This window comes from Catharus ustulatus, chromosome 2, assembly GCF_009819885.2.
Source record: "Catharus ustulatus isolate bCatUst1 chromosome 2, bCatUst1.pri.v2, whole genome shotgun sequence".
NCBI lineage: Eukaryota > Metazoa > Chordata > Aves > Passeriformes > Turdidae > Catharus > Catharus ustulatus.
In genome coordinates this window covers 97,095,057-97,119,524 of record NC_046222.1, presented here as the reverse complement: position 1 = coordinate 97,119,524, position 24,468 = coordinate 97,095,057, and the positions used below count along the sequence as shown (strand labels likewise).

Here is a 24,468-nt window from a genome sequence, read left to right as displayed (position 1 = left end):
CTGAGTCCCACCTTTGCTGTTCTGGATAAGGCAGCAGATGTCTCTGCCAAGGATACTCATCTTTCTGTCTCTCTGCAGACTGTCCACTGCTGAGAACAGCACCCACCCCTCTCCACCTCCTGCCCCAGTCCAGGCTCCCTGTTCCAGTGAAAGGGCAGACCTAAACCCAGGTCCAAGTCCCTGAGTCTGGAATGACACCACCAAGGTTAGCCCAAGGTGAGCCACTGTGGTGTTAAGCAGGAAACCAAGTCCATTTTTCAGTCTAGCCTCTGTTCTTGGGTTTTGCCAGTAGCACCCCCAAAACCTGAGCTTGGCAGGTGCCAAGGAGAGAAAGAATAAATATCATAGTGGAAGAGTAATACTGTGAAAATTAATTTTGTCTTTAGTGGGTCACTTCTCCATAGCTGGTGATATAAAACTATCATGTATTTCCAACATTACCTTTAATATCTGATGCATTGGAAAGTAACCAGAAACATGAATCTGTTGCCAGTACTTCGTGGGGGTGGGTCACTAATGCTTGCAAATGCAGTTTCCTACTCACATAAGTAAATGGTTGACTGCCATGAGCATCCTCTTCAGTTTTCTCTACATGTCCTCCACCATTCTGCATTGGTGGGATGGCAACACACCAATTCACAATTCTTGGTGAAAACCAAGAATTATTCCACCAGTTTGATTTAATTAAGCGTCAGAAGGATTGTCTGTCTTTCCTAAACCAGCACAGCTATTAGACTGTGGATCCTAACTGTTCTGTATTTTTCTTTATAGATTTATATGTATCTTTGGGCTTCCACTCTTATTTTGTGGTTTGGCAGCCTTTTCCTGTATATTTATTCACTATTTTACAACCTAAAATTATGTAGGCCCCCATAAGAGAGGAAAGACAAAGTTTTGCTCCTGAGAGAATGGTAGAGTGGCACATGGGGCACAGGAGATATTTGAAGGAAGAAGTGAAGGTGAATATTTTAAAACCAGTAAGAGAGAAATGAGGAAACATGTGTAGTTCCCCTGTTCTCTGAATTTCCTCCAGTCCCTGTCTCCCCTTTACATCTTTGTATATTCCATTTTCTCGACCTAGATCTCTTATTTGTCATTCATTACTACACCAACTGATTTTGATGGATGGTTTCAGCAGTGATTTCCTAACAATGCACACATTTTCCAGAAAAAAACCCATACTTCACATGCATAGGCAGGTATATAAGAGCAGAAAACAGATCCCCAGTTGCATAAAATGTTTGTAGTTTTGAGTTCCTGTCTACACAGAACAGATTATGAATTTATTCATCTCTTCATTAAAATATGTAGTGATTTACAAGTGATTTGTAAAGACATATCTGTAACATCAACAGTATGATGTTACATCAACATATGTATGATTCTGATGGAATTACTCATTAGAGTACATGTGTATCCAACTCCTGAGTAGCCAATTACCTTATTTCAACACCAACTTTATTAGCAGCCCAGAAATTCAAATTATGAAAACCTTTCCTTCACACTGTAATTCCACTATCATGGACTAATTTGTAAACAATACAGCAAGGAAATAAACCAAAACAAACCTGTAAAATCTAATCTACCTTGCCCTGTCAGGGTGGTTTTTCCCTGTATTTTTTATTATGATCTGACTCAGATTTGGTTCTAATATTACAGAAATTATTCTTAGAGTGTTTGTGAGTAAAATTAGTCAACCATATCTGACTGGTGGTCTTGCTTGAAAGATTACTGCTTTAAAAAAGTGTATTCTCTTATTTTGAAAAATCTTATTTCAGGGCATGCTGTAAACTGCAGCTTGAACTCAGCAGGGAGACTAATGTTGTTTTAGGCAATGTTACCACTTCTTGTCATGTCTAGATGTTTGATTAATTATATTTTAGGAGGAAAGGAAGAAGAGAAACACAGTCTCTATTCAGGCAATTTGAAAAAAAAAAAGAATAATCCTTTCCTCAAATTTCTTATAAAAGTTCTTTTAAATGATTTTATCTCCATATAATTGGTTGCTGCTGAACCATGTTCAGTCATATCATATTAATTTGCACTGTTTTGCCTCTTCTTGCCCTTCACTGCAGTTACTACATGCTGGAAAACAGACCTCGGAACATCTACGGGATGGTTTGCTACTCGTGCTTGCTGGCACCTCCCAACACCAAGGAATGTAAGTGTTCTGATGTTTCTGTACATTTCATCTGGTTTTGACTTAAAATCATCTGGAAGCTCAACGTGAAATCTTATAGTGATGATGATTATGTTCAAGCAATAATCCCAGCTCCAGTTAAGCAATTTCTGCTTCCAACTAGCCTTGGAATGCTTATCATTTGAGGAAAAATCAGAATCTTTGATTTTAGGATCTACTATTGCTCATCTTTTTTCCAGTTTTCATCTGTTAAGGTATGCCATGCAGAACTTATTAGGGTTACTTAATCAGTAGGTCCAGGAAATCCCACATCTGTGTATTTTTTTAAACTGAGTTTCAGTTCACCTGTGAAGAAGACATGGAATGATTTGTAGATTTGTAATTTGTAGGAGTAAAAGGGCATCACACCTTTCCATACCCTTCTGCTGCAAAGTGATTCAAGGGTTGACATTGATGTGTGGTGGTCAGCGCTGATCAGAGAATTAGTTCTGCAGATTTCATTGACAAAAGGGTCTGTAGTTTGCTAATTGAAGAAATAATGTATGAATGTGTGTGTGGCACCCTAGAGGTACCTGTTCATTTTGTTCATTTTCCACCCTTATGCCGTGGGGAAGAAGCACTGTCCTGCAGGGACAACCCCCTAGAAAACCTCTGTCTTCTTTAGGGGGAAAAGAAAGTGAGAAAAAGAAAAGGAAAACCGAGGCTCTCTCTGAATGACCAAGTTACTTTGACACCCCCTCAGAGGATCTGGAGATCACAACAAAAAGCTTTAAAATAAAACAACAACAACAGAAACCCAAACAAACAGAAAAAATGAGCAGTTCTCCAGCAAAACCTGATGCCTCTAAAACCAAAATCCTGTCCATGTTCTCTTCTTTTAGAAATATTTGTCATTAAAAGGAATTTAAATATTTTGTCTGCTTGATTTGAAATCAGGGGTTGAAAGTCCCAGAGCATTTCTTTATGTACATAAATAGCAATTGCTTTGTTCAGATGCTGCAGAACTGTTATCACTGGTGCTCTGGGAGTCTTTAAAGGAGGATAGGACATGAACATCTTCCTACAGTTTAAGAGCTTGGAGGAGCCAGGGCATGGTCACAGCCTCACAGAGCTCCTGGTGAGCAGCAGCAGCCCAGAAGAGTCATCTCCCTGAGCTGTGTGCATGCCAAGTGACTGCTCTGTTGTACAGCTGTTCATCCCACTTGGCTGCAGAAACCCTCCCAACCCTGAGACTGCCCTTGTGCCTGAGAGAGTGGGAGTGGGTGAAGGGCAGAGTGAGCCTGGTTTTGGTGAGATAACCTCTGTTTGGAAGGTGAGAGAAGGGTGCTAGGGAGGACCCAAATGCAAGATATGGGACAAAGGTGTGGGGTAAGTGAAAACACAAGGGTAGGAAGGTCGTGGTTTAACCCCAGCTGACAGTCCAGCCCTAGGCAGCCAGTCATTTACTCCTCACTATACGGGAAGAGAACCAGAATGGAAAAAGTGAGACAACTCAATGACTGAGATAAAGACAGTTAAATAGGTGAAGGAAAAGCTACACATATCCAGCAATGCAGAACAAGGAATCCATTCTCCACTTCCCATGGGCAGTTTGATATGCAGCCATCCCGAGGAAAGCTGAGGCTGAAACAGGTTGTTAGTAGTATCAGACATCGTATAACTTACAGATTTGGGAATAAACTGCCAAATTTTATGGTTATTACTGACCTAAAAGAAAACAAATCTTTTGTAAGGTATCTGGCAGATACAACAACTAATGTGTTTCTATAAGGAAAGTATGATCAGCCCAACTGATCAACTACATGCAATTTTTAGCTTGATAAACACAAGAATAAATGTGTGTTATCTTTGTGAGGAATTTAGGCAGGTGCATAAACCAAGAAATTGATTGGGTGCTAAGATAAAAGAAAACATTAGTCCTAGAAGGACTAAATATTTCCATTTTAATCAAGTCCGTGAAGCCAACCATTTGATTACAAGTGTTCAAAAAGCAAGAAAATGCCTCGAAGTCCAAGTCCCTCAATCCAATAAACTCAGGTAATTTGGTTTATGATATCTAAATCTCCAGACCCCATTTGGAATGGCAGTGCCCCAATTCATAGGCATTGATTTGTACTCCAGTTGGAAAATCAGCCTTGCTGCAGGAACTCCTTGGAATGCCCCCTGTTGCTGTGGAAGGCAGTGTAAAACCTGGTATTAGGAGATGAACTTTTTAATACATTTCACTGTCATCAGATTATACCAGTCAGAGCCAAGAAGAGGTGACATGTTACTGTTGCACAACTGTGGAATTTTTTGAGGTTTGCAAATTCCAAACTCATCTAAGTGCTGTAGTCCAAGCACATAACCTAACAAGAGGATGAGGTTTCTGTCACATGAAGGATAGTACCAGCATTTTGGTAGGAATGGTTCCTTTGTGGAGAGCAACCTCTGCTTATTAACTGGCTGTCAGGATTGAGAACTCAGTTTGAAAACTCCAAGTGGCCCCAGGAGTCTTCTGTTCCTTTGTTGAGATTTCAGAATAGCAATGAACAGCAGTCAGGAGCCTAAATCCCACACTACAGCCGTGTTCCCTCTCCCCCAGAGCTCCTATTCTTCAAACTCTCCCAAGCACCACTGGAGAAAGGTGACCCAGCAGGTCACAAGGAAATGAGAATGGCAAATTACTTAAAAATAGGAAGCTTGGGGTGACAAGCTCTGAGTTTACAACTCTATACAGAAAAATGAGGGCAGATAAATCCTGCTTCAGGCCTTCATCAGGGCTGAGAGGATGGGAGAACAGTGTTGCTCTCCTGAACTGCAAACATTCCTTGCTGGGGAAGTGCCTGGACTATGTGTTACAGATGGCCAAGTCAGGAATATGTGCCCCTGCATGGAAACTGGCTCAGGGAGTTTGTCTGATGACACATTTCATCTGGCAGAAAAGTATTTGGGTTTGATCAAAGGGTAAGCAAATATTTTTCAGCTCATATGCAGTCAATAAAACTTGAAATGGCCAAGGATGCAAGATGAACACCCTGTGCCCCAGCATCTGGAGATATTAGTCTAAAAAGGACTGGAAGTGAGAAAGAAATTCCTTGATGGGCCTGTGTCACCTTGTTGGGTTTTTTTCCCCTCTCAAAGGACATGAGACATAAATAGCACAAAATAGTATGGAAAAGAAGGGGAGGAAAGGGAGATGATTCACAGGGGCCAGAGGTTTAATTGAGGCAAAAACGTCACCAGTTTATGGTGTTGAAAATGTCACTGGCCTGAAGGATGGGAGCAACAGTTCTGCAGCCTGGGAGGAATAACAGGCTTCAGTGGCAGCTTGTGGGCAGAGGGCACACAGGGGGAAAGGGCTGTGCATACCTGAGCATAATAACGTGTGTTGTGTGGCAGGAAAGCTTTTTCTTACTGTGAAAAAGGTGAAAATCACCATAAAGAGTACAGTTTGCCCCACCTTGTGCACTGTGAAACAGCTGTGTAAGATTGCTGGCCACTCAACATGCAGCTCCCTCTGTGCAGGAGCTTCTGTGCTGAGCACAGAGGAGCACAGTGCAAAACACCAAAGGTGTGAGAACTTCAGCTGTGCTTGAGGCAGATCATGAGCCATCAGTGCCCCTTGCTGGCACTAAGTGGGGATCTGATACCTCTGTGATAAATAACAGCTCTGCAAAGGATGGGGGGGCAGGTTTTCCATGTAAATCAAACCATTAAGATAATGAACACCAAACTACTCTAAGATGTGGCTTCCCACAGTTAATGGTGCTGAATTTTCCATCAACACCTCTGGAACTGGAGTCACTTCAGGCCTCTGATTATGTTGGGTGTTTTTGTTGTTTTCTTTTATCCAGTATAAAAATACATACAAAAGACAGAAGATTTAGCCATATATGGGGTTTCTTGGCAGAGAGGTACAGTTACTGCTGGAAGAGATTTTGTCTTTTAGCAGCTGAAACTCTTGATTAGTTTATGTATATTAACTCTCTATTTCTCTAAAAACTTTGATATTTGCCACTCCAATTCAAATTTGTTGGAGAAAAACAAAGTCAAACCCTGCTACAATAACTTTAGGAACACTTACTTTGAAGTTGAATTCACACAATTACATCAAATATGCAAATCCTTTTCCACTCGCAGATTATTGGTCTAGAGAACTTCAGCAACTGATTGAGGGTTTTCTTTTTAATCTACTGTATATATTCATAAGTGTGTATGTGCATAAAATACTTCATGTACAGTAATTTCACGATTATAAGCCGCACCATTTTGACTAAAATTTTGGTCCGAACCCAAAGTGAGGCTTATAATCAGGTGTGGCTTATATATGGACAAAGAACAAAAAGTTGCTGTTTTAGTTTGGAGGACAGGTGTCTGCTGAGAAAGGCAGGAACTTCTCTTTGAAATGGAGAATGTAAACCCCCTCCCTCCAAAGTATTATAATTTTGAAATCAAGGGGCTTTCAGGCAAAGATATGGGAATTAGGAATAACAGTTCTTTTCTAGGAAATAGACATACAGTACTACAAAGAAACAAACTCCAAACCCTGACAAAGTCAGAGTACAACCTGACACCCTGTCAGGCAGGGTGTTGGTAGCAGTCCCATTAAATGGTGGCTGCATCCTCCTGCAGTGACAGATGTGATTCAGTTGGAGCAGTGCTCCTGCAGAAGGTGCAGTTTCCCTCCGGAGGTCCAGTGTTGATGTGGAGAAATCCGGTTTTCCTCTGGAGTCCAGTGGAGAAAGGGGCTCCCTTAGTGTCCCAAAACCTCTGTTTTCATCTTGGTAAGAAATGTTGGGCTCTTCCCCCTGGCTGGAGCAACTTCCAATGGGATGCAGTAATTTTATCAGTCCCACAGTGAGACTCAATGGGCCATTAGCAGAAAATGACTCTCTGGAGGAAGGATGGGTTGTGAAAAGATAAAGAACAATGCCCTGCCTGGTTTCAATGGATGGCCCATTAGCAGAATATCTGCTGTGGAGATAAGGATCACTGCCCCCACCCTCAACAGATGGTGATAGAATAGATACCTTTTATCACACTCTGTATTGTAACCTGTGGCTTATAATCAGGTGCGGCTTATGTATGGACAAGGAATGAAAAGTTGCTGGCACCCGGAAGTGTGGCTTATACTCAGTGCGGCTTATAATCGTGAAATTATATTTTTTGCTGGATTTGTATATGAAAATAAATACAATAACCAGTCTGTGTAAGTTTTTAGGTCTCACACCTACCAATGATAGCTTAGGGAATTTTTTTTTTAAAAAGAAAAATATCAATAGAGGAAAATATATGTAGTCAGGCTATTTTTTAAATACCAGAGAAAAAATGACATCTAGAAATAGAAAAGATCATTTTTACTATTGTATCATTAGAACTTAAAAAATAAATAAAGACATAGATGGAACAGTTGACTAACCATTGATGGTTTTGTGTGACGAGCTTAATCGCCGGGGCACATCCAAACCCATGTAATGAAAACTCAGCCTCCTTAATTCAAGGGCTTAATACAAACAAGCTTAATGCCAAAACCACTGTATTAGTTAAAATAATTATTTCAGAGCTTTTTATTTTAAGTTTCCATTCTTTGTAATATCACTAATTTCCATTTCTTGCCAGTTTTATCCTTTTGTAATATAATCAACATCAGAACCTTTTTTCCTTCTGTTTCAAATTATGCCTACAAACGAACAGGCCTGTTATCTGGAACTAACAAACTTTTTTTCTTTTTTTGAGTTGTTTGATCTCTGAACACCCATTTCCTCTTCACATGTGTCCTGGGAGAAATGTTGAAGGCCGCGCTTTATTAATCACTGGTGGTATGGCCTGATTCTCCTCCCCTAAGGATTTGTCCATAGTAGGAAAGGAACCTAACCTTAGGATAAAATTGGCCAGCTTCAGCCATCAGCCTTCAAGGGGAGGGATCTGAGAAGAAAATGTGGACTTTACTGTCTTCATGAGCTGGGAAAGCTGAGCTCAGGTATCCCTCAGGAGGTTATGTGGTCCTGGCACAATTCTCCTCAGTAAAACCACTCCAATGACTTTTGATTTCACTGGTGCTGGAGCTGCAGCTCCCACAGTGAGCACCACCTACCTGTGGGAGACACTGCAGGTCTCTGCAGGATTGCCCTGGCTGGGCTCAGGAGCTGAAAAACCTGCAGAGCTGCAGCCTTGTACCGCCCATGCCAGCAGGCTGCCCACCAGGACACTGGGGAAGTGGGAGACCAGCTCCAGGCAGGTCTGTTGTCTTCCCTATGGTGCTCTAAAGTCGGGATAGCAAAGTTTAAATAGCAACTGTCATGTTGCGCAGAGAAAGGGGTGATAACACTGAATTCCTGGACAGAGGTTTAGTTAATGGAGTGTTTGTCTATGACTTCCCAGTGCTGTGCAATGATTACAGCTCCCAGTGAGTCCTAAACAAAACTTCAACAGATGCAAATAAATTGTCAGACTAAGGCCATGTGGCCTATAATCACTTCCCTGCCCTGGCAAAATAGAGAGAGAAATAAAATAGTTATAGACATTTTAGAAAGCACAACAGCAAAAAAAAATTTTCCTTTTATGTGATGTGGTTACTTACAGAGAGATTGACCAGACTGAAAACAAAATTTGGGACAACTTTCCTATTATCATTTTCAGAAATTTGATTCTCAGGAATTAATTTACTTCATGCTCTTCCTGGTGTAATAGCTACCTACACTAACTGAAGTGTTTGTCTGTGACTCCAGAAAATATCAGAGTAACTTACAGTATTTTGTAAAATAAAGATGACTCGGGCAATCCTCCATAGCCTAGGATATGTTCTGTTATCAGTGACTTGTGATGTTTTCAGAGTTGGTCTAAGTTTGGTTAATAAGTCATATGTAGGCACCTCAGACACCTGCTTTAGCTTCCATGACTTTCCAAGTCTACAGGCATTTCATTTGAAGTGTTGTTTCCCTAAGTTTGAAAGCAAACCTTTTGTGTAATTACCTAAATACAGATTTACATTCATTAAAAGTTCTGACCCCTGCTTTCTACATATCTATTTATGACTACTTTTAGTTAAAATACAGTTTTAACTTTCTCAGCCATAGACTGTCTACTTTTATTGAATTTAAACTCAGTATAATTTATTTTTCATCTCATATTTCATGCTGATAGTTACTTATTTACATGTGTGCTTTATCCTACTTAAGACAATAAAGGATTCTCAGTGATGGCACTCACAGCTTGTCTGTGCCATTCATAGCTGGACAATGCCAGGGAGGGGAGGGATACATCAGGAGAAAGCAGGCTGCACTCAAGAGTAAGAAATAGATACGTGTATAGACACCAGCATTTTCAAATGTTTCTTATTTTATGATCACTCCAATAGTCTGTTGTGTACATACTTTGGGGGTTTTTATAACATATTATTAAGTAGACTAAAAAAATCTGTTGCTAGTTGTGAGCAGCAGTCCTTTGAATGGACCAGTTAGCTGATAGCCACAGCAACATATGTCAGGGGCACATATGGTCTCCTACTGCACCAGATTTTATTCACTCACAAACACTTGCAAGGGGGCACGGGGGTAAAAAACCTCCTCGCCCTGTGCCCTCCCCCTCCTCCTCTCACAAATATGGTAGTTCTGTTTGTTACTTCTTATTTTAAGTTCTGTCTCAAGGTACAAGAACAACTGGAATAGTCTGTTACATAAAGCAGAAAGGTTCATTGAAACAACTACAAAAAGGTATTTTATTGCCCAGCATTTGTTTCCTGAAGGAACAAAAGGCAGCTGCATGGTAATTTAAGTTAAAGCTATCTTTAGAGTTAAAATCCCCAAACATTCAAAAGTGAATACAGATTCAATTGTTCTTTTAAACAAGAAGTATAGAGCATTTTTAAAATTGAAACTCTATTTAGACTCCAAAAAAGTTACAACTAATTTTTTTTTTCATAAAAACATTTATAATGCAAAAGTTGACCAACCATCAGTGATAAACTTTTTTCCTAATTTCTTTATTCCTACAGTATTACACACAGGTGTCTAGGAACATAAACCACTCTTTTGCACAGCTATATTAGAGCCATCAGTCTTTATTTAAAAAACAGAGTTGTTTCCATATGGTGTGCTATAACACCTTGAGATGTCTCTGCCTGAGCTATATCTAAGTCTTTATAGATCATGTGGCATCTATATTGGAAGCAGAATTAATAATGTGATTGGGATGCAAAACTGGATGTGCATAGGAACAACTGACATTGGAGTCATGGTGTGGTGCTGACTGGGAAAAAGCAGCACCTATGAATTTTTCTTTTTTTGCCTATACAAGAGGGATATAAACTGAAATTCCACAGAAGGTGGCAGTTTGGTTCTTCTTGTAGTGCAGGTGTGTGTATTGGCACTTTCTCCCAAACCACATCTAAAGACAAATCTTGGCTCATAATGGATATGCCAAATTATTAAATTTGATAGTAGACTTAAAATATGTGTAAGGAGTAACTCCCACCCAGGCATGTGTAAAAGGCCACCACACTCTAGAGCCAGCCTTGATTCTGCCATGCCAGCACTAGAGAACAAACGAGATGGCTCTGTTCCCATGGAAGGACATTCTGCAGCTAGGCTCTGGGGCTGAAGGCTCTCCCTGGAGTGCACAGGACAGGGGTGTGCTGTCCACGTGTGTGCAGGGTGTGGGCAGCACGCCCTGCCCTGGTGTGGGGTGGAGCTGGGTGAAGTGTGACCATGATGCTGAATGAAGAGTGCTGACCTTCCTCCTTTCCCTTCCTGTGCTACTTGCTGCTGCCTGACTTCCCACTTTGAAAGGCTCTACTTCCTTTCACAGATGGGTGAAAAACACAAAGTTAACAATACCAAGAGACTGAAAGATTATTAGGCAGAAATACTTCAATGACTTCATGCTTCAGGTGAAGGAAAAGAGAGGCAAGTTTGCTAAAGCTCATTTGTGGAGATGAGCTGAAGCTTGTTAGCTGAACTACAGGCAGGAAAAGCAGCACAGCTCACCTGTGTTCACTGAGAGGCAGTGTGAGAGAAGCTATTGTTGACTTGTTGCAGCTTGCAAGGGCTGTGCAGAATTCTAGTTGGCTGTAATTGCACTTGCCAGGGGGGCTGCAAGAACAGGCATAAGCCTGGTGGCTGTGCATGAACATGAAGGAAAGTATCAGGCTACAGCCCTGGCCATTTGCTAAATTTCCTCTGTTGTCCAGCCACAGTGAATAAACACAGAGGTCATGACCAAGGATGATTCACTTCAGTTTTGTGAAGAATTGCTGAAAATTTTACAAATTACCTGTCTTTAATGTCCACTGCAAACAGATGACAGCTTTATTTACTGATCCCTAGATAGTCTTACTGCCTTGCAGTTTCTGCAGTTCATAACTAATTCTTCTTAGAAGGACATCTGCCACAGAGATAGGACCAGAGGCAAGACTTGGGTAATCTAGCCTTCATTTGCAAAATATTAAATGCATCTGAATTAATAAATTAGTATATTTAAAACTTTATGAAAACTCTTATTTGTTTGAAAAATACCGATTATAATGAGTTAATCCATTTCCTTCCAACAAATGATGTTTAACAGAAGCTTTATGATTGTTAAAGAAAATTTATTTTGAAGATATCTGTAACTCATGCTTTGTGACCTCTTTTGGTGTATATTTCTCATTCAAAACATGCAGATGTTTTATTTTAGATAGTACTTTTTTTCTCTTTTTAAAAAAACATTTCTCTTCATTTGAAGAATGTGCATTTTGCTTTGTTCTTAACCATAGAACATGTCCATTCCAGACCACTTGATTTCTTGTCAAGTTTACCTGGTGATTTGATTTCTTGGAATATTTACTTAGTCAAAAGAAGGGCACAGTGAGCTCTCATCTACTCTAGTTGCCAAACCAGCTTGTGGAGCCATGTGCTGTGCACACCTTACCAGATGACTGGGACAGCTTTTTGCCTTTAGGTCTGCTGAATTTAATTATCACCAGACTTTTCCCACAGATAACTAATACAAAGCAGGAGGAATTTCATACTGCCTCCAAGACAGAAAATGATTTTCGGTGTCTGTTGATAGTAGCTGTTTGCATTACATGCTTACCAATTTGAGAAGAAGGTAATGTTTACTCACAACCCTAATATTTTTGTTCTGTTTTGGAATACCATGCAAACACCCTCCTATATAAAAGCATTCCTATAAACATCTTTATTCCAAATAATATGCACTACTGTTTGCTATTGTCAAAATATGTTATTTTATGACTTGGTTTAATGCTTTGCAAACTTGGTGCATGCCATCTTTCACAGCTGAACTAACCTGAACTCTGACTGTAGAATTTAGACCTGGAAACCCCTATTGGACAACCTCACCCCTCTGACAGGATGAAGTTTTCCTATAACTTCTTAATTTACTGTGAATTCAGTGAATTTTCACTCTCCCCAGAATATAGATTTGGACTGACAGGAAATAATAAGAAACATACTGCCCAATTACCTTACAGGAAATTCTAAAATTCCCTTTTATGACAGTACAGCTCCATGGAACATAGAAGCAATCAACACCATTATTTGTTACCTTCCCCAGGTTTTCCTGTGGAGGGTTTGCATACCACCACAGCTTCACAGTGATGCTGCTACTGAAGGTTGCTTGTGAGATGCACTAGTTTGATTAATTACTCAGCTGAGTCTCAGTCTGCAGTTGCAGCGGGTTGTAAACTGAGCAATCAGCTGGACCCTGGAAAACTTTCAGCTACCCAGGACAGATCAATAATGTGGGAATCTATGTGCAACAGTTGGCTTTTTCTTCTGAGTTTGTATCTGTTCAGGGGTTTGACTTTCACTCCCTCTGGACCATGTGCAAAAACATGGTCTGCAACCCAACTTTCAGAGTACCAGTAACACATTTCAGGATTAGGGACATTTCAAAGAGCGGGTAGTTCTTGGGTCCTTCACTAATAAATGCAACCAAGCCAAGTAAAGGCTCTCCTCCCTTAAGGCAGCCTATTCCTTTGACTGGACAAAGTAACCATGGAATTTTATGGCATTTTGTTTATATTGCAGGTGCAGGCACTAACTCTGGCATTTCAGCCATTTTCCCAAGCACCTCTGGCACAAGCACTTTCTCACCTTACCAGCATGCTCACAAAGGTAAGAATGCACTCACAGGGTTAATTTAGCAGCTTTTGTTTTGAAAAGGGCATCAACAAAGTGCAACCAAACTGAAAAAAAATCTGCTGCTATTTTCATTGTCACTATTTCCAGATTTCTAAAACTGCTATTAGAAATAATTCAGAATTCATTTTTGTTTCTCAGTTAATCATCACTACCATTTGTCAGCGGAACGTAGAAAGGATTTGAGCAGCACCCAGTGATGCCAGCAATAAATTTAGCTCATTATTTGTAGCTTTATGGAAATAGCACTCTGCCTCAGCAAAGCTTAGCTTAGAACGGTGAAAATAACTTCATGCACAAATATGGTCAGTCTCTCATTGAGCTAACATAAACAGCTCTGTAGCATGATTATTAGGCTTTTAAAATTTTTGAACCTAAGAAGACAAAACGGGAAAGGTGCAGTTAATGAGGTACCGACAATGCTGTTTTTCTTGGTATTGTCTGAAAACATGACTGTTAGGATCACATTTTCAGAGAAATTAAAGCTTTCACGCCTTTTAGCATATCTATAATTTTCTGCATCCTTTCATGCCTTTTCAATTCTAGCCTTTTGCACCCAAGTTTTCTTTCTGAATATCTTTTCACATAGCTTATTTTAAATTCACCTTCAATCCATGCTGCTTTTTAAGTATCTGTTAGAAAAACATCTGTTATTCTATGTGTGCACTGTGTTCTCCTTTTAACTTAGAACTTTTGAGGCAGCCACAGTTATCAACAGTCATTTTAGCTCTTATTCCCTTTGTATATTCACTGGGTTTCATCTTGTCAGTGCTGATTCCCAGAATGCAGTGCTACAAAACCTTCTTCTTTTGGTTATGTACAGCTTCCCATACAAAAATACAATTTCCTACATCTTTGTGTCTGATGGATCATACCATCAAATAGTCTGAATGAATACTACTAAGGGGTTTATGCATAAATACCAAAATTTTGAGAAATTTTTAATTAACTTGCCTTTGAGATCTAACAGTAAGTTTCTGAATGCTTAACAACTAAGCAAGACTCAGATCAACTAAAGGATTATGTGAACTATGTGTAGAGCAGACTGCAAACTGTTAACTATATTCTCTGATCCTAAGAGTTGCTCCTTCATTTATTTTTTTTATTCCAGCAGATCTTTCAGGACAAGGACATCTGGCTACAGCTCTCATAATTGCTATGTCTACTATCTTCATAATGGCTATTGCCATTGTCCTCATCATCATGTTTTACATCGTAAAAACAAAGCCATCTGCTCAAGGTAATTGTTCAGCAGGTAAAATTTTGGTTACAAATGCTACTTTTAGAAAGCTTCTGAGAATAATTTGTGTTATATTTGTATATTCTAGCCTGTTGCAAGAGCCATTCAGTAAAAAATGTCGAAGCTCAAGCTAACACACAAGAAGAGAAGAAAGAAGTGCAAGGTACAAGTTGTTTTTGTTTTGCTTTTTCTAAGACTACCCTGGGCTTAAATAATCTTAATACTCTTCTCTTAATTGCAGTTTCTCCTTTGGAGTATATAAAGCCCTCATCTGTTTACTAAAGAATTGTCTATACTAGTTTTTTGTACTTCCAGAATGTCACATAATCCTCTGATAGCAATTAGAAATATAGCAGAGAGATTTATTTTGTCAGTAAGGTTGCCAGCAGAACTAGCTCCTGACACAAAGCACTGGTTTGGAAACTTATTGCCAATTTAAACTTCTCTAATTGCTGTTCTACAGATAATGTTGTGATATTCTCTGAGAAAGAAGAGTTTGAAAAACTTACAGCAACTCCAGCTAAGGCTGTCAAAAGGTGGGTAAAAGATAAATATAGTGCCAGTTTCACTGAAATGGGGGAGGCACATGGTCATCATTCATCCTGACACAGTGGGACACACTCAGATTTGATGGGTATGCTGGCAAGTTGTTGCAGCAGGGCACAGAGCAGATGCCTCAGTAGGCATTTCCGCCTCTGGTTTCTAAGAGATGATAACAGACTCCTGTGTCCTCCCTCTTCCCTCTGTGACCAATTCATCAGCTCTTGGGACTCCATCTCCTTGTTTGGGAGGTTAATTTCTGGGACCTGAGTGCAGCTTTCACTCACATGGCCTTACTGAGGTTCCTGGAATCCTTGCAAGCTACCTGTGACTATGTGGCTTGGTGGGCACCACACATACACTCTGGGCTGGTGAAGGCCCTTACATTCACAGGATTTCAGAGGAAGGCATTTTCAAAAATGGAAAACACTTCTATGCCATTACTCTCAGACAGCAAAAAGAAGATGACTGGGGTCAACCCATGAGAGGCTTCACTAAGATAACCCTATCTTTCATTTTACAGTGAAAATGATGCATCTTCTGAGAATGAACGACTTTTAAGCCGGAGTATGGATAGTGATGAAGAAGCTGCAGTTGACAAGCAAGGGACTCCAGAGAGATGCTTGTTATCTTTAGTGCATCTGGCCAGAGATAAATCTTCTACAAGCAATAAATCAACTGGGGTAAGGCTATGTTGAGATTTAAAAATTGAGAACATTTTCTTAGTTTTTTTAAAGAAAATAATATATAAACTATCAACCCCTTAAAATGCATTGTAGGGTAGATCAGATTGATTTACAAGAGTTTCTCCAGACAAATTTGTTATAGAATCTCTTTTGCATAATGACATATATGCGTATGTATAGTGTTCAGGGATAAAAATCAAAATTTCTACAAGACTAATTACTTTTCTTTTTTTGAGTATTATATTTTATCATTTCAAGAAAGAAAACCCCCATATAACAGCAATCCCCTGTCACAGCTAATGCTAAGACAGTAAAATAATGAAGCAGGCTGGATTTGGCTGCCAGCAGAACATCTGAGTACCTTGACCCAGCTGCATCGATATTTCCACAGTACAGGCTTCTCAGCAACATCCGGTGTTATGCTGGATTTCCATGTGGAATTTTGAAAAACACACACATGGTTTGAAGGTCATTCCTGTGCTCTGAAGGACACTGTAATCCACTGTTTGGCTGTGGAAGGCCTTTGCTTCTTCCTGCTGAGCCTGTACTGCTCAGGGCTTTTTATCTCACTTGGAGTAATTTAAGGCACAGCTAAGGCCACGCCTCACCCACACAACCTTTCAGTTTGTGTCAACATCAAACTATCCTTAAAAGGAGGTATCTACTCATATTTTTTTAATTTTAAAATTAATTTTAAAATGGCTATAGCTAGGTCCAAATCACATCATTAATATCAAACATCAGATATTCTTTAAGAAAGAATCGTTTGAAAATGCATCTTTTAATGTTTGCATGTTTTAAATTGTGGGAAGGATCAGCTCAAAATTTCTAAAACACACCACTTTGCAGCTGAGATGAGACACACAAAATCCCAACACAAGTTAAATGGGCTAGTAGCTGTAGACATTTATGACCATCTGAAAATAACTTATTATTCCAATGCCCACATTTTAAAGTTTGGGTTTTTCAGGTCTCTAAATATCCAACGTCATGATACTTCTGTAAGCACTGGCTTGAAATAGGATAATACATCTTAGGTAGTCATGAAATCAGAATATTTCATAAGAAACAGGTTACCTTTGAAAGACCATATATCATAGCTATGTTCTCTAGTGTCATTTAGGTAGAGAGCATGAACTATTTCTTCCAGACCTATTCTAACATACATCCTCATGGACTGCTGACAAGGCTGAAGACAGACTTTCCAATGAAAGTGCAGATTGTATCAAGATTCTCCACTCCATTAAGCCAGTTGCCAGAAGTTAGAAAATCAGTAATTTTCTTCAGTTTGGGAATCAGGTAGCATTACTAGCACAGGAAAGACTATTCAGAGTAGTTGGACAAGGATAAAGAAAATTAGAGGCTTGCTATTAACCAAGTCCTCTTCTTCCTAGCTATAACAAAACCCATTTGCGATGAGCTGCTACACAGAAGATCATCAGGCTAAATATTTCCCGTTTGCTTTCAGCTTAAGGTTTAAAAATCCCCCATCTTCTGGCTCTGGTAGAAAGACCATCCTGCATAATTCTTCATGGAGTTACTTAATGTAATTCTTTATGGAATTACAGCAATTTCACGAATACAAGCTGCACAGACTATAAGCCGCATCGCCGGGTGGTGGCAAACATTGGTTCTTTGTCCATAGATAAACCGCACCTGATTATAAGCCGCTCTGTCATTCGCAGCGAGGACCCGCGTGCAACAAAGTTGCCAAATAGTAACAGAACCGCGGCAGGGCGGGGTTTACTGGCTCGGCTAAGGCTGTGCAGGCTCGATCCCGCTCGGGGCTGCCAACGGGGACAGGTGGCCCAGCTCGGTGAGGCTGCTCGGGGCCGGCCGCCGCTGCCACTGGGCTTGCTCGCCCCAGCCTGGCACTGCCCCGTGGTGGCAGGCAGGGACGGATCCCGCCTGCTCCTGCCGTGGCAGGCAGGGACAGGAGCCTCCCGCTTACCCCACGGGCCGTGGGGATGGCAGCACGGAGTCCCCGCCTCCTCCCCGAGTCGTGGGGATGTCAGCACAGAGCCCCCCCACCTCTCCCCCACCTGAAGGAGGGAGCTCCCCTGCCTCCCTCCCCGTCCCTGCGCTGCCGGCACTGAGATGGCCCCACCTGCCGCACAACACAGTAACCAATTTGTAACAATCGCGTAAAGCCAGGTTTTACTGGCAGGTGCTCGGCTCGGCACCCTGGCTGGCACTTTCCAGGGTTGTAAATGTCAGAAAATTATTCACATATTAGTCGCTCCTGAGTATTAGCCGCATTTCTGGTGTGGGAGCAAAATTTTAGTCAAAATGGTGCGGCTTGTATTAGTGAAATTACTGTACATGCTTCTTTACCCTAAGAGTGGAGGGAGAGTGAAAATAAGCATCCAATAGTTTTCTTAGGAGAAGTTTTAATAAACCCCATTAAAAGAAAACATCCTGTTATCAGGGTTCTAAAACAGATAATCCAAGCCTAGAGTAGCAACACGACTGACTAAGCACACATAAATTGCATGGGAACATCACTCCATGTCTGCATTGCATTGCCCCACTTCAGGTGGAGGAGCCACTTTGTGCTCTGCAGCTGCAAGTCCATTAATCCACGTCATTGATGCACCTTGCCCTCTACAGCCCAAATAAAATGAGGAAAATCTTTCCACAAAGAAAAGTACTGAAAGCAGAGCTTTTATTCAAATCTTGTTTGCAGTGAGAAGTGACAAATTTGTGGAGATAATGCTGGAGTCCTATCAAAAAGACAGCTTTTTAGAAAGCTCAGTCTTAATGAGAGCTGGCACAGGGAAGAAAATTTCAGTCCCTGAGAGCTCATGACATTTTGACATTTGTTTTCACTCCACATTGAATCCAAAGCCAAAACTTGAGAATATTTTGCTAAATAAAACTATATAAAAGTGTCCATTTTTAGCTTGAAAAATGTCAGGTTTTCAGTCCTGTTTCTTTCTTGTCAAAAAATGACTAGATCCCCCTGGACTTCAGATTTTTCCTCTCCAAAATTAGCTTTTTTTCCTTTTTAATCTATCTGCAAAATATTTCAGTTAATTATTAATGCACTAAAGCGCATCCACATCAAGAGACAGAAAGTAAGAGCTCCTTCTCTACAACCCCTTAGATTATGGGAAGAAGGCAATTTCAGTCTGAATTTAATTCCATGGATCCAGTCCTGACCTGGTTTACATAGATATCCCTACATTCATTTTTGCGTATATGGTACCAGATTTGTCCTCATTCTCAGGAGTTTGCCTCAGTCTGAAAGAAAAATAAAATAAACAAATACTTGGAGCAGAAAAGTACTTGCTCTCAAAAAAAGTCTAGAAGTTGAAATGAAAGCCCTCTAGCAGTGGCAAGTGAAATCAGAAATATGTTTATGCTTCATGGAATAATTGCTGTGTCATTCTCTTTGAGTCTTCAAAGGGACCCTTGAGGACACTGTGATAACCCCATGAAATGGAGATGTCCCACAGACTTTCCACTGCTGTCTGCTAATTGTTTAATCTTGTAGCTGAAAAATTAATGAAATAAAACTCTTCTCATTTAGATTCAAAGTCGAAGGAAAAAGATACTTGACGTGTATGCTAATGTATGTGACGTTGCAGAAGGTGAGTGTACAATTTGCACCTATGTTAAAACCATGAAATTAGATCACAAGCATTTGCTATAAAATAAGAAAGGCCTCTGGCTATCTAAGGAAAATAGTCCCAAACAGAGAAGACATTCTGTATGCAAATTTGTATTCACTTGCCAGGAACCCTGTGGTGCCCTGACCACAGAGCTGTCCAGGCTGGGCTTGGGCTGGCACGTGCATGGGCTTCTTTCCTGTGGAGAGCAGGAAGAGTTGTGGTGGGCCAGACCAAGATGCAGAGAAGCAGTTTTGCATTCCTCGTCTAGAGCAAACCTGTTGGCCTTATTTCTTTAGATAACAGATAAAAAATAGTTCCAAATATAAAAGTGTGATTTGGGGAGGGTCAGGATTGAGGGTGACACAAGTCTCAATCTTCTCTGCTTCTCTAAATTCTGCCCCACATCTCATAATAAAATGTGAGGTTTCCAGGCTGTGTTTTGACTCTGTTTAGCACTTGACTCCTGTTTTAGCAGGAGACATGAATTAAATTCCCTGTAGAACAGGAGATGTGACTGCATGTACTTCCCACCACACATACACACACACACTTTGTGTGCACATGTATGAGCATTCTGTAATTCAGGGAGCTCTGTCTCCCATCAAATTATTGCTGATGAGTAAGAAGCAGGAAAACTGCAGAAGCAAAAGTCTGGTTTGGGAAAAATGCTGTAGCTGGTTTTCTTCTGTGTTTTCCGAACATGAATACATAGAAAATATGTCCAGAAGAAAATAGCCTTTTCCCCACAGGATGAATGTTAAATCCTCCCTAGAGATTCACAATAGTAATGACAGTTAAGCACCTGCAGGGACTTTTATGCTTGCATCTGGCATCATTCCTTCACCTCACTTCTCACTTTCCTACAAGGACAACTTTCAATTACAGATATGTTTCAGCAGCTGCTGGTGACAGTCTCAGGGAAGGGTCAAAGCTGGCTCTGGAGCTCAAACACTGAGCCTGACATGCAGAGGTGTATTTAATGGGGCTGCTCACTGGGGACAGAGTTGCAATATACTTTTTCTAACAGCTAGTAAATTGTTGAAAGAAAAGGGCAGAGCCATGGGAATTAATGCAACCCATCTAATACTTCTTTTCCAGGCAACGTTTTACCCTAATTATGATGTCCTACTGTCATTATGAAGAATTAATTTCACAATATGCAGTAGTAACTTTAGACCTAGATGTACATCATGAACTATCACTTAAAGATTTTAGCTGTATTCATTGCTAACAGTGTAATCTGTTGTATTTTAATAAATGTCAAGACTTGTACCCAGAGCCAGCTGACAATCCACCCGTCCCTTTGCAGGTCTGAGTCCTACAGAGCTGCCATTTGACTGCCTGGAGAAGACCAGCCGAATGCTCAGCTCGACCTACAACACAGAGAAAGCCATCGTGAAAACGTGGCGTCACCTGGCCGAGAGCTTTGGGCTGAAGAGGGATGAGATTGGAGGGATGACAGATGGCATGCAGCTGTTTGACCGCATCAGCACAGCAGGTTACAGCATCCCAGAACTGCTCACCAAACTGGTGCAAATCGAGCGACTGGATGCTGTTGAATCCTTGTGTGCAGACATTCTGGAGTGGGCACAAGCAATGCCAGCTCCTGAACCTGCGGGGACATCCTGACATGCCAGCCTGGGGCCTGCACTTCCACATCAGAAGCGTGATTCCAGTAAGCACTGCATCAAAGACTTTGGACTAAAGACCATTGATGCTTCTTCTACATAATTGCTCACAATTACCAATGGGAAGCTCTTCTCTTTGATTTCTGAAAGTGAAGTAACACATCTACCAAAAAAGAGCAGAAATTTCCCAAGAAGTTTGGCATGAAACAGGTCATTAAGCAAAATGATCATGTTAAAAAGTTACTGATTATAAGAGGAGACACAAACATCCATTTTGCAGTCTGTGTATGAGTAGAAGGGCAAATAGCCCTTCTCATATCCTTCCTGCCTGGCCTTCAGGAAAGGCATTGAATAGCTCTGGAAATATTTGTGTCTCTTAGGGCTTCATTCAATGGTACAGTGGTTTAACAGCTACAGTCAGAAGCAGTACCACAGCTACAGTATCAATTAATACACATTGGGCACACACATTTCTATCTGCTACAAACAGTTTCATTTTCTACGCTTGTTATGAGTTTGTTGAATCTAGAAGTATGTGCATAGGTGTATATGCACAGTGCTCAGATTAACTATGCTACATGGAAAAAGAATCAACATAACTTACAGGTTGAAGTGCTTCAAAACAATCCACATAATGTACATAAATGCATTCTCGGTCCATACTGACATTTCAGAAATTATAAATTCAAACTGCTGACTTGCTGAGGACAAGCTGGTTAGCAAGTGGGCAGTAAAAGTGAGCAGTTACTCCTTGCAAGTTGAGAGCAAAATCTTTTCTTTACTGTTAAGAAAAAGCAAAACCAAAACCAAAACCAGATTGTCCATTAAAAAGATACTTCTCCAATAGTGACATCTATATATCAAATTATATTCCAACCAGAGGAATTGCAGACAACAGTGGTGCACATATGATACAAGGAGAAAAATAGTAGATTTCTTTAGAGACACTTGAAATGCAGAGGAAAAAGTGTTCTTAATGCTATAAGCATTATATAAGACCATGAGCACAGAAGCCACCGGTGACATTAAACTCATCTGGAAGATACTGCACTGTTGTGAGTTTGTGAAGTACAAACATTGACCTGATTTGGTTTTCTTTAAACTGCTGTCTGATTTTCACAGTTAAAATATATCTAAAACTCATTCAGACCACAGGTCAGTGTCTGTTACCAAATCTATTTGCCTAATTTATAGTAAAAATAGTGATGACAGATTTCACTAAGTGCAACCCCTAAATTAAGAGACGTGTCACTTACAAAGCAGTACTTCTTAAATTCCAAAATCCACAACTGAGCAAAATGCTATTAAAAATACTTGCTGTTACCCAGAATTTAACAACCAGCATTCCATCACTTAGTAACTACATCTTATCTATGATAGTATCATAATCATGCAAAACAACTAGATCTTATCTATGATAGTATCATAATCATGCAAAACATTTAGCATCACCCTTTAACTTCTATATTTATTGTTTCAGCACTTGATTTGTGTATGATGGGAATACTGCAACATAAAACCTATCCCTCTCATTATTCTTTTTCCATCCTTTCTTTCACATCGTAACACACTCTTCATTAACCTGCATATGCCAAATTTGATAAGATTTTAACTCTTCTTTCAATGATGCAGCAAGCTGCATTTATTTGAAATTAGCTAGCTGATTGATGTTGAATTTAGGCATGAAATTCTTGCTGTCTTGAAATCAATGACAAATTAATACAAATTTCAACAGGCTTCAGTAAGATTTCTAGATCTGCTTACAGGTCAGCAATCTTCAACATGACTTTCAAGACCATGAATTTGCAGGTTGTTTTACTATTGCTACTAGAATATTAAAAAATCCAAAAGGGAAAGAAAGAAAAAAAGCATCAAATTTCAATTTTTCTTGTGCCAGTGTGTAACTACAGTGTTATTCAGTGGACTGCCTCCTATGTTCTATGTGCCATTTAAAACTTCACATCACTTATTTGTTAAAAAGAAGATAAAGAAGATACAGGAATCTTCTTCTGTTTATGTTTATTGGGCCATGAAAAGCTAAGGTTTTGAAACTGATGGTGCCAATGAGAACACAGACTATTTAACATTATTTTATTTAGTATACAGTATTTTTATTGTTATACAAGAGATTTACAGGATTGAAAAAATAATCCTGTAGGTCTTGCCAAAGCTTACTTTCTAATAACTTTGTTTAATGCTGTATATATAACTTATTATATTGTAAAATATGAACATAAAGTATACTAATAAAAGAAACATGTCGAACACAGTTGTATTAGCCATTTCTTTAAATAAATAGCACATTGCCTTATAAACCTGCAATTAAATAGGTTAGCCAAGCGCTGGCAGGCACATTCCTGTAGTATGGGAGTGCTTTGGTAACATTGCATTCCTGTAGGATACCAATTCTCTGCATCACTTAGGAAACTTGAAGCATGAACCATTTTGTCAAGAGAATTTGTATTCAGTATTTCACCTTGTAGCTAATGTGAAAATGCCAAGCCCCTTGCAATTCCTCAGAGAATCTGTAAGTTTTTATCTGTTTACTGAGAACTCTGCAGACTGTGAGACTGGTGAGCAATGTCACAGTAACAGTACTCTCATTAGCATGCCTTCACTCTGCATTTCTAAATTAGCAGTACTTCACAACATTACCAGAAATCTTAACTGGAAGCTTTCTCTGCATGACAGGATAATTGTGTTCATGCAGTCTTAGGCTGCACAGGTGGAACCACCAGAAGAACTGCTAGCTTCTGTAAAAAAAAAACAACAGAGCACCAAGTTGGATTTTCCCCAGACTGAACTACTACCTACCTTGTACGACTTTCCTCAACTAATCCCAGCTGCCTAGCCTGACCAATATTGTCCCAGTTTTTTCCTTAAAGAAACTTGCTGGATTTTGCAGACTTTATTTGATTTCAGGTTGCACTCAGGAACTCTGCATAGTGTTCAGTATCTGATGGTCCTGAATTGATGACATAAACAAAAAGAGAAGAGCTAAGCTGGCCAGAAAAGGGTAGGTGCCAGCTTTTCAGTATAAAGCAACAACAGCTGAATGCCTTTGTACTCCATAATTTGGGATAATTAATAATATTCACATTATTCATGAACAAGGATCATGTACAGAAATGCCCAGCAGCAAGGGCTGGAGGATGAGCTGAAAAGGCACGCCAGTTCCATTTCTCCCTGTCAAACTCTAAGCTTCAGAAAGTTCAGCAGTCCTGCTTTAAGGAAGGTGTAATTAAGAGAAAAATTCTTACTGTTGCAGGTGAAAATCATGACCCAGAGGCACAACAATGATTCCTGTATGCAGAAGTCACTCTTCTGCATGCAAGCTCTATACTTGCCTTGATAATGAAAAGAAAATTGAGCCCATGTCCTCATTATGTATGGGAAAGGCTTCCTAGTGCACATTTCACCGAATATATTAATATAAACAGGGCAAGAATGGACTGTCTCAGGCTATATCTAGTTCTAGATGCATAATATTGCATATA

The 24,468-nt window shown here is 40.0% G+C and overlaps 1 protein-coding gene across 1 annotated transcript in view; it reads left to right on the top strand.

Annotated features, from left to right (window-relative positions):
- Positions 1 to 23,091, top strand: part of EDAR (ectodysplasin A receptor) — a 73,913-nt gene extending 50,822 nt beyond the window's left edge. The window contains exons 5-12 of the mRNA XM_033052281.1: positions 2,076 to 2,161; positions 13,153 to 13,239; positions 14,375 to 14,503; positions 14,592 to 14,666; positions 14,967 to 15,039; positions 15,567 to 15,726; positions 19,262 to 19,322; positions 20,653 to 23,091. Of these exons, the coding sequence (XP_032908172.1) occupies positions 2,076 to 2,161; positions 13,153 to 13,239; positions 14,375 to 14,503; positions 14,592 to 14,666; positions 14,967 to 15,039; positions 15,567 to 15,726; positions 19,262 to 19,322; positions 20,653 to 20,972 (991 nt within the window). The 3' untranslated portion in view covers positions 20,973 to 23,091. The remainder of the gene's footprint in view (positions 1 to 2,075; positions 2,162 to 13,152; positions 13,240 to 14,374; positions 14,504 to 14,591; positions 14,667 to 14,966; positions 15,040 to 15,566; positions 15,727 to 19,261; positions 19,323 to 20,652) is intronic.
- The last annotated feature ends 1,377 nt before the right edge of the window (positions 23,092 to 24,468 follow it).